General features: G+C 53.1%; 1 protein-coding gene across 1 annotated transcript; it reads left to right on the forward strand.

Annotated features, from left to right (window-relative positions):
- The first annotated feature begins 1,300 nt into the window (after positions 1 to 1,300).
- HAS1 (hyaluronan synthase 1) lies at positions 1,301 to 10,164 on the forward strand. Its single transcript, XM_012785554.2, has 5 exons — positions 1,301 to 1,386; positions 4,174 to 4,878; positions 6,164 to 6,389; positions 6,991 to 7,123; positions 9,184 to 10,164. Exons 1-5 carry the CDS (start codon positions 1,378 to 1,380, stop codon positions 9,857 to 9,859), a joined length of 1,749 nt encoding a protein of 582 aa, XP_012641008.2. The 5' UTR covers positions 1,301 to 1,377; the 3' UTR covers positions 9,860 to 10,164.
- Positions 10,165 to 10,816: the final 652 nt, after the last annotated feature.

The raw sequence follows: 10,816 nt of genomic DNA on the forward strand, positions 1-10,816 counted from the left end.
TGGAGAGAAGGAGAGAGAAGGAGAGAGCGGGAGAGAGAGAGGGAGGCACAACGTGGAGCGAGAGAGATGGAGACCCAGACAGACAGATGGACAGATCAGCAGAGTTGGGGAGGCAGAGGCAGAACGACAAGGACTCGCAGAGGGACTGAGACAGAGAGAGGAGACGGGAATGCACACAGATAATCAGCCGCAGACACAGGGAGGAACAGCTACCAAGGCGAGAGGCCACACGGTGCCAGTTCATAGCAAGAGGAGCAGAGAGAAAGATAGAATTAGATACAGAGAGTGTTTTAGTTTTTTTTAATCGTGGAAAGAAAAGCATGAAAACAATGGCATTTTTCACTGATTTTCTGGCCCTGAGAGGCTTGGGGGATCAGGCGCCCTGGCTCCAAGATCTCTTTTCCATCCTTACTCTGACTCAGTTTCCGTGGTGGGTCAGAGCTCTGACAGGCTCCCTGGGGGCAGCTGAAGTCCACCTGCGTCCCCATGACATGAAGCTCAGTGCCCCAGCCCTCCGCCCCAGACTCTGGTGTGCATGCACACGCACACGCACACGCACACAGACGCACACGCACACGCACGTCGGTTGAGCATCTAAGGGACAGACATTCACTCACAGCTCTGGTTCCAGGCAGCTGTGCGTCAAGCCAGTGCACGCAGGCACACCCACAGCGAGCACGTGTGTGCGTCTCACTCCATCTGCCAGTTGCTGAGACACGTCATCCCTGGGGCCCAGCCCAGAGACTGATTCTGGGGGCAGGAGGGGCGAGGCTGTGGGGAGGGGCAGTGGGGGGTGACTGGGGAGGTGGGAAGGGGGAGGTGAGGAGAGCTGGGAGGAGGGCAGGAGAGGGAACAGAGGAGAGAGGAGGAAAGAGAATGTGGAGAGAGAGGGATGGAGAGAAATACAGAAACAGGGAGAAATGTAGGAATGGGGAGAGAGATGAGGATAAATACAGGGTGGGGGAGGTAGAAAGATGGAGAGAAAGACAGGGATGAGGATGAGAAAGATGAGGGGAGCCTCCCAAATGCAAGGGAGGTGGAAGAGAAAAATCAGGGAGCAAGCAAGGGGCAAGAGAGAAGGCGAAGAAGAAACAGAGGGCAGAGGCTGGGAGAGAAGGGGGACAGGGGAGAGACTGGCGGGCCGGGAAGGCAGGCTGGTCTGGGCGAGGGGGGCAGGGGCGGGTAAGAGCGGGAAGCGGGTGGAGCTGCTCAGCTTGGCCGTGACCTCAGAGCCCCTGGCCCAGCTTAGGCTGACGTCAGTGCCTGCTCCCGCCCCCGCCTGTGCTGGTCTTCAAATGACCCCCCCCCTCAGCCCTCCGGCCAGAGACAGACTCAAGAGCAAGCCGGAGCGGAGGGAGCCCAGCCTGACCCACTGCGATGATACAGGTGTGTGCGAGAACGCGGCCATGTGGGGAAACTGCCACCACATGTGTGGCCACGTGTGTCGGCGAGCCATGTGTATGTGATTATCATACCTGTGTGTCCGAGTGCACAGGCTTCCTTCTCTGTGTGGAAGTGGCCATGCCAAGTGTGTGTGTGTGTGAGACATGGCATGTCCGTGTTTCTGTACATGTTTATCTTGCTGTAAATCCATGTATGTCTGTGTTCTCCAGGAAGGGACGAGAAAGAAAGAATGAGAGGGTGAGCGACTGAGAGGGAAAGACAGGGCTGTATTTGCCTGCAGCACGTGGGTCTGGGTTTGTTTTATGTGTTCAATAAGTATTAAGTTGAACCAAATGAAATCACCGATATTCAGGCACTCTTGACTGATGAAAATGGCAATTTCATGTGGTTCGGTATCATCTTAACTGTCAACTGCTATTTCTTCTGAAATCCTTCACGTCCGTCCCACTGCCCCAGACACTCGGGGGTGTTTGTTGCCACATGGGCATCTCTTCATGGTGTTGCTTCTTCCTGCTGAGGGGTGTGTGTGTGTGTGCAGGTTCACCTGTGTGGCTGACAGTGGGGGTCGCAGGGTCACTCTGTGTGTTGTTCGTCATGTGTGAGTACACATGTGAGCAGGTGTGTCTACACATGTGTCTAAGCCTTTTAGATGAGCTACATATGTGTTGTGTTGCTGGAATCACAACCCTCTGGACCTCCTCCTGTTGCGGTGACCCCCAGCATGGACTGGGCCACCCCAGGAACTCGGGCAGTGCCAGGTGTAAGGCAAAGGGACAGAGAAGGATTCTAGAAGAAAGAATTGTTAATATTGAGCGATGAAAAATGCCATCTCAGCTCTGTCCTATAAAAATATGACTTGAACCACAACATACGATTTAAAATTTTCTAGTAGCCATATTTGAAAAAGTAAAAAAATATTCTTAGTTTGCAGGCTGTAGCAGGTCTTAGCATACCTATCCCTACTATACATAAAAAATATGATCGTTTCAATATGTAATCAATACAAAAATATTAATGAAATATTTTACTTTCTTTTCATCGGACTCAGGCTTCAAAATCCAGTGTGCATTTATAGCACATATCACTCGATGCTATATTATCACTGGAAACACTTGAACTGTATTTAGATTTTGTAAAATTTACAGTCCAAAAAGAAGCATCATAGACCCAACTTATTCTCAAATATATTTAAAAGCTTTCTAATAACTGAATCGAGTATCAGTTTTTAAATTTAATTAATTTAACTTTTAAAATTTAAGTTAAATTAACATAAAATTTTAAATTATTGAATTAATTAAAATGAAATAAAACTTGAAGTTAATTTTTTTTTAGACAGAGTCTTGCTTTGTTGCCAGGGCTAGAGTGCCGTAGCCATGGTGTCAGCCTAGCTCACAGCAACCTCAAACTCCTGGGCTCAAGCCACCGCTGGGCTAATGTTTTCTACTTTTAGTAGAGATGGGGTCTCACTCCTGCTCAGGCTGGTCTCAAACTCCTGAGTTCAAGTGATCCTCCCGCCTCAGCCTCCAGAGTGCTAGGATCACAGGCGTGAGCCACTGCACCGGGCCTGAACTTGAAATTCAATTCCTCAGTTGTACTGGCTGCATTTCAAGTGCTCAGTAGACACAGGTGACAAGTCTGTATTGGACACCGAAGATCGACATCGTAATGGCTCATTTAACTTACAATACGCCTACAAGGCAGGAGCTGGTGACATAGGAGAAAGTGGAGCATAGAGGTGGATACAGGAGCCAGACTGTCTGAGTTTGAGCTCAACTCATCTACTTACCACCTGAGTGACCTTGGGCAAGAAAATTCACCTCTCTGCGCCTCAGTTTCCTCATCTGTTGGGCAATCGTAACAGTAGCTACCTCACAGAGTTGTAGTGTCTGGCACGTGGAAAGCGCTAAATACCCATTTTACAGATGAGAAAACGGAAGCACCCCTTCCCTCGGATTCTGAGCTCTTCCCTCAAAACTGACTGGGCACCTGGCCCTGGTGGGGAGCTAGGCAGTGGAAAAGGAGAACCAGGACCTGGGAAGTCAGAGAGGAGCTTCCTCCAGCTGAGAGTGGCTGGCCTTGCACAAGCCACTCCTCCTGGCTAATCTGTCCTCAGTTTTGCCATCTATGGGGTGGCTGCAAACGCTGTCTGTACCCCGGGGTTCTCCTGGGGAATAAAGCCAGTATATAAGGTTGTGATTTAGTGACTAGATCACCAGAGTTCAGGTCCAGGCTCCTCCTCTTTCCAGGTGTGACCTTGGGCAGGTTGCTGTACCTCTGTGACTCAGTTGCCTTATCTGTAAGATGGGCATGATAATAATAGTCCCTACCTCATAGGTCTGTTGTGAGGATTCAAATAAGTTAGTTCATCTAAAAGGCTTAGGCAGCACCTGGTACAGGTCATTTTGCATTGTTGTTTTAGTAAATGTTATTATTATTACTGTCCCAACACTAAGAATCTTTGATTGTGAGATAAATTTTTATGTTTATGTGCCACTAAGAAAGGGGAGAAACGGCCTGCTAACTAAACTGTGACACTCCACTGCACGTAATCCTCGGAGTTAAGAGATGCTTACAATGTGGGAAAAGGCATAGTAGAAAGATAAAATCAGACATTAGCCTAGATAACTGCCCCAATTGTTTTCATCAATGAAAATAACTCTGTAGGCCCAGGGGAGGTTTTCAAAAAGGTGATGCTATCATCCTGCTGGGGGAAGACCCCAGGTCTTCTCAGAGGAGGCCCTGGGACTCATGCGCCCTCCTCCCCCGCAGGACGCGCCCAAGCCGCCCCCAGCAGCCCGCCGCTGCTCCGGCCTGGCCCGGCGGGTGCTCACCGTCGCCTTCGCCCTGCTCATCCTGGGCCTCATGACCTGGGCCTACGCCGCGGGCGTGCCGCTGGCCTCCGACCGCTACGGTCTGCTGGCCTTCGGCCTCTACGGGGCCTTCCTCTCGGCGCACCTGCTGGCGCAGAGCCTCTTCGCGTACCTGGAGCACCGGCGGGTGGCGGCGGCCGCGCGGCGGGCGGCGAAGCGGGGCCCCCCGGACGCGGCCACGGCCCGGAGCGTGGCGCTGACCATCTCGGCGTACCAGGAGGACCCGGCGTACCTGCGCCAGTGCCTGGCGTCCGCCCGCGCCCTGCTGTACCCGCGCGCGCGGCTGCGCGTGCTCATGGTGGTGGACGGCAACCGCGCCGAGGACCTCTACATGGTCGACATGTTCCGCGAGGTCTTCGCCGACGAGGACCCCGCCACCTACGTGTGGGACGGCAACTACCACCAGCCCTGGGAACCTGCGGCGGCGGGCGCGGCGGGCGCCGGCGCCTACCGGGAGGTGGAGGCCGAGGACCCCGGGCGGCTGGCGGTGGAGGCGCTGGTGCGCGCGCGCCGGTGCGTGTGCGTGGCGCAGCGCTGGGGCGGCAAGCGCGAGGTCATGTACACCGCCTTCAAGGCGCTCGGCGACTCGGTGGACTACGTGCAGGTGAGTGGAGGGCGCCCCACCCCGCTCCTGACCCTAACACCCCCACCCCGCTTTCCCGGGGCCTTGCGGTCAATGTAGAGATTCGAACAGATCTCCTCTCTTTATGCATCCATCCATTAAATGGAAAGGTTATTTCCTTCACTCATCATTCATATATCCTTCTGTCCATCCAATATGAAGATCAGTCATTCATTTATTCATTCCTTTATCCATTCAATGTAGTCATTCCTGCCCTCCTTTCTTCCCTCACCCACCCATGCCAGTCTCTGCTCCACTCTTTTATTCATTTATCCATCCATTCCATATAGAATTAGGTTCTCTTTCTTCCTTTCTTCATTTATGCAGTGCAGAAATTCTTTCCTTCACTCATTCAGTCATGCATCCTTCTGTCCTTCCAATATGGAGATCATTTGCTCATTTATTCATTTATTTATCCATTAAATGTAGAGATTTGTGTTCTTCCTTCTTTCCTTCCTTCCTTCTGTATTGAGATTCTTCTGTTCATCCATTCAACCATCTATTCAATATAGATTTGTTTCTTCGTTTAATCATTCATTCTTGCATTCATCCATTTAGTATAGAGATTCATTCACTAATGTACTATATTAGATTTCTATTGCTGCATAACAAATTACCGTACATGTGGCAGCTTGAAACAAAGCACGTTTATTATCTCATAGTTTCTATGAGTCAGGAGTACAGGCACAGCTTAACTGGGTCCTCTGTTCAGCAGATTGCAATCAAGGTGTCAGCCAGAACTGGGTATTATCTAAGGCTCAGGGTCCTCCTCCAAGCTCTTGTGTCTGTTGGTAGAATTCATTTTCTTGCAACTATCAGACTCATGGTAGCTTGCCTACTCAAGGCCAGCAAGAGAGAATCTCTGACTTCTAGACCATTTTTAAAGGGTTTGACTGATTAGGTCAGGCCCACCTGGGATAATCTTCTTTAGATTAATTTATAGTCGACAGATTTGGGACCTTAATTACATTGCAAAACCCATATCCCATTTCCATATAATCATGGGAAATGCAGCCCATAACGTTTGCCATATTCTATTGCTTACGAGCAAGTTACAGGTCTTGCCTACACACCAAAGGAGGATATTATACAAGGGTGTGGGTCTTAGAGTTCATCTTAAAATGTGATTAGATATTGGAAAAGGCTAAAGAAAACCTGCCAAATTACATTCAGTTTGGTTGCAGAGCTGCCCCCACCCAGTGGCTCCCCCGCTGCAGGCACCACCCCATGCGGGGCCTGGCCTGACCCTGCCCTTCCCACCTCCCAGGTTTGTGACTCGGACACAAGGCTGGACCCCATGGCACTGCTGGAGCTGGTGCGGGTGCTGGACGAGGACCCCCGGGTAGGGGCCGTCGGGGGGGACGTGCGGATCCTTAACCCTCTGGACTCCTGGGTCAGCTTCCTGAGCAGCCTGCGGTACTGGGTAGCCTTCAATGTGGAGCGGGCTTGTCAGAGCTACTTCCACTGTGTGTCCTGCATCAGCGGCCCCCTGGGTGAGCGGGGCAGGGCTTGGGAGGGCCACGGGTGGGGTGGGGTGCAGGAGGGAAGCCAGAGCTGGAGGGGCTAAGGATGCAATTGAGGTTGGTGACAAAGATGGGGCTGGGGCAGGAATTAGGGGCGGGATAAGAATGGAAGTTGGCAGTGAGGCTATTGTTTGGGCTGGGGCTGGGTTTGGTGACTGGGATTGGAGAAAAGATACAGATGGGGATTGGGGCTGGAGCCAAGGAAGGGTTTGGGGAAGGGGATGGGATGGGCTTGGAATCAAGGACGGAATTGGGGCCAGGTTTGAGGTTGGAGATGGGTTTTTGGATGGATTGAGTAGGAAATAGGGTTGAGAATGGATATGGGATTGGGGATTAGATTGGGTAGGTTTGCAGCCACAGTGGGCATGGTTCAGTGACAGGCAAGTTGGAATGGATATGGGGTTGAGCACAGGATTGGGGCTGGAGTTGTGGTTGGAGATAGGGCTGACATTGGGATTGCAATAATTAAGAATGGGGTTGGAATTGGAGATGGGGCTTGGGCTGGAGACAGCATTGGGGACAGTTAGTGACAAAAGAAGCTGCTGCTTTTACACATTACCCCTCCCTGCAGGCCTATACAGGAACAACCTCCTGCAGCAGTTTCTTGAGGCCTGGTACAACCAGAAGTTCCTGGGCACCCACTGTACTTTTGGGGATGACCGGCACCTCACCAACCGCATGCTCAGCATGGGTTATGCTACCAAGTAAGTTAAGGGGACCGGGTGGTTGGGTGTGTGTGGAGGCCAATGAGTGTCCCAGCAAATGTGTGTGTCTGTTGTGTGTGTGCGTGCATGCATGTGTGTGTGTGTGTGTGTGTGCTTGTGTGTGTGTATGTTGTGTGTGTGTGTGTGTTCGGAATTTTCCAAACCCAGAGTAACTCTCAGGACAATGGCCTCTACCAACTGAGACATTAGAACAGAGAGGAAGATACTAGATAGGGAAGAGGGGGCATTTGCTTTGAGCCAGTGGACTTTACTGAGATATTAGGAGACAGTGGAAGATACCATAAGGGACAAGGGTGGCATTTGCATTGAACCATGTGGCCCAATGGACTTTAGCAAGTGATGTGAGGGTGAAGGTGTGAATTCCACCTAGAAGATACAACGTGAAAAGGGGTGAGTTGGCTCCACTATGGAGACACGGAGACCCAGGCAGCACAGGTCACTCCGTGTGAGGAGTGAGGTGAGCTGGGAAGGGCAAGAGATAATAGGGTGGGATCTAATAGTGAGAGAGCCACTGAGAAAGAATCAAGTGAGAGAGGAGGGGGCATCCAATCTCTAGTAAATGTTTCGGGAGAAGAGAAGTAATTCAATGAGACTCGGGGAGGGAGTGAACTAGACCAAGTGAAGTTCTTGGGAGAGTGGTTTCTTTTCTTTTTCTTTCCTTTTTTTTTTTTTTTTTTTGTGAGTCAGAGTCTCACTCTGTTGCCCAGCCGAGAGTGCTGTGGCATCAACCTAGCTCACAGCAACCTCAAACTTCTGGGCTCAAGCAATCCTCCTGCCTCAGCCTCCCAAGTAGCTGGGACTACAGGCATGCACCACCATGCCCGGCTAATTTTTTTCATACATTTTTAGTTGGCTAATTAATTTCTTTCTATTTATAGTAGAGACGGGGTCTCGCTCTTGCTCAGGCTGGTTTTGAACGCCTGACCTCGAGCAATCCGCCCGCCTCGGCCTCCCAGAGTGCTAGGATTACAGGCGTGAGCCAGCGCGCCCGGCCGAGAGTGGTTTCTAATACAAAGCCAGACCCAGTGAAAGACCCAGCGAGATCCTGGGATATACCGAGGGAACCCATTCACTTGACAGGTTTCATTCGTGCCTACAATGTTTTAAGCTCTGGGCATGCAGCAGTAGACAAAAGGGACATAAATTCATGTTCACAGTGACTGGGGAGATAGACACCAAGTAAGACAAATCAGTAGCACATTCAGCATGTTAATGAAATGTGCTGTGGAGACAGATCAATCCAGGAAGGGCGACAGGAAGTTTTGGCTGGAGCAATGGGCCGGGGGAGTGGGGCGGTGTCGGGAGAGGACAGAGAGTTAACGGAGGGTCCACGCGTGCAAGGCTTATAGGATGCGGGAGGGCCTTTGATGAAGATGAGGGAGCCACGGGAGGGTTAAGCAGAGAAGCGGCGCTGCGAGAGGACCGTCGGCAGCTGTTGTGAGTGCGGGCAAGGTGGGACAGGCTGGCCGTCGAGGACGCCAGATGACACGGGAGGAGGCTGGGCACAGCCAAGCAGCGCCCAGGCTCCGGGGCTGGAAACCGTGCAGGCAGTGATGAGGGGTGACGTCTGCCCCACAGGAAGGGCGAGGGGCCCCTTGAGCAGCTGTAAGGCATGGACTGCCCAGGCAGCAGCCACGCCCGACTTGCTCCTCACTGTAGAGCCTGCCAATACCAGTAAGCATAGTAGCATTAGTAATATATTAGTGATAGTGTTAGTAATAGTGTCAGGAACCTCAGTGATCTTAGTAATGGCAATAGTAATGGTGTTAGTCACAGTAAATATAATAGTAGCTGACATATTGGGCAAGGAAAATCTACTGGTCCTAAGCATTTGGCATTTAATCCTCATTCAATCCTCACAACGTCCTTATTAGATAGCAATCATTATTGATCCCATTTGACATATGTGAAAACTGAGGCCCAGAGAGGCTAAGAAATTTGCCCCCAGTGGCCGTCCACAGTGGTCATGTCTGGCTTCAGAATCCTCGGTGGCTCCGGGGAGGGCCACGCTGACGCCTTCCTTTCTGCCACCTGTCCAGGTACACCTCCAGGTCCCGCTGCTACTCGGAGACGCCCTCGTCCTTCCTGCGCTGGCTGAGCCAGCAGACGCGCTGGTCCAAGTCGTACTTCCGCGAGTGGCTGTACAACGCGCTGTGGTGGCACCGGCACCACGCGTGGATGACCTACGAGGCGGTGGTCTCGGGCCTCTTCCCTTTCTTCGTGGCGGCCACCGTGCTGCGGCTCTTCTACGCCGGCCGCCCGTGGGCGCTGCTCTGGGTGCTGCTGTGCGTGCAGGGCGTGGCGCTGGCCAAGGCGGCCTTCGCGGCCTGGCTGCGCGGCTGCCTGCGCATGGTGCTGCTGTCCCTGTACGCGCCCCTCTACATGTGCGGCCTCCTGCCCGCCAAGTTCCTGGCGCTGGTCACCATGAACCAGAGCGGCTGGGGCACCTCGGGCCGGCGCAAGCTGGCCGCCAACTATGTCCCTCTGCTGCCGCTGGCCCTCTGGGCTCTGCTGCTGCTCGGGGGCCTGGTCCGCAGCGTGGCCCAGGAGGCCAGGGCCGACTGGAGCGGCCCCTCCCGGGCGGCCGAGGCCTACCACCTGGCCGCAGGGGCGGGCGCCTACGCGGGCTACTGGGCGGTCATGCTGACGCTGTACTGGGTGGGCGTGCGGAGGCTTTGCCGGCGCCGGGCGGGGGGCTACCGCGTCCAGGTGTGAGTCCCGCCCCGCAGGTGCCCGCTCAAGGGTCTTCGGGGGAGGCCAGAGGACACCTGTGGGGCCCCAGGAGCCACGAACTTGCTGGGCCTCAGTTTCCCTCCTCTGTGAAGCGAGGGGGTCGACCCAAGATTCTTCAGTCTGGACTGTTGGGGCTGGGACTTCTGGGTCTCTGGGAAGGGGTATTTATTGATCAGGGTGTGGGTTTTAGGGGCAGAGGGGAAAGGGCCCCACTTTCTCCCTGTTCTTATTTAACCTCCATTTGTACTGTGTGATTAGCATATAATAAAGACTTCTATTTATTTTCTCTGAGCCTCCCACCTTTTTTGAGAATGGAAGGGGCTGCATGACTGAGAATGGAAGACTCTTGGCCCAGCCTTGGGTGCGGCTGCCTAAGCCTGGACACGAGGCCCTCCTTCCTCGGAACCTCAGTCCTTCCTTTGGAAAACAGGGATTGTTAATCCCACGGGTCAAGGCTGTAGTGAGGGCTAAATTACTCACTCGCAGAGACTTACGGAGCACCACCACGTGTTGGACACTGCCAGGCTCTGTGGCTGGTGCTTTCTTCCTGTTGCATCCACTCAGAGGCTCACCTCATCCCTTCTCCCCTCAAACGCCTCCCTCCCCGCCCGCAGCCTCACCCTGAGCTGGTTTTCTCTCTCCCAGAGAAAACAGAGGTTACAAGAAGGATCTCCACGTCTTTCCGCTCGCCTGCACCTGTGCTCACACACGCCACCTTCATGCTGCTGCTGAGGGTGAACGGGCTGTGCTCTGCGCCAACGCCAGCCTCTCCCACCTGGCACCAGACCCATGCCCTCTCGTCGGCTCAAAGATGTGACTCCAGCAGTTCTTCCCCGCCTCCATCCTCCCCTCCCTTCCAGGTCTTTCCCATCAGCATCCAAACATGCTGTTACTCTCCCATTTTTAAGACTCCCTTTCTTGACCTCAACTTCCCCTTGA

This window comes from Microcebus murinus, chromosome 32 (genome assembly GCF_040939455.1).
Source record: "Microcebus murinus isolate Inina chromosome 32, M.murinus_Inina_mat1.0, whole genome shotgun sequence".
In the NCBI taxonomy this organism is placed as follows: domain Eukaryota; kingdom Metazoa; phylum Chordata; class Mammalia; order Primates; family Cheirogaleidae; genus Microcebus; species Microcebus murinus.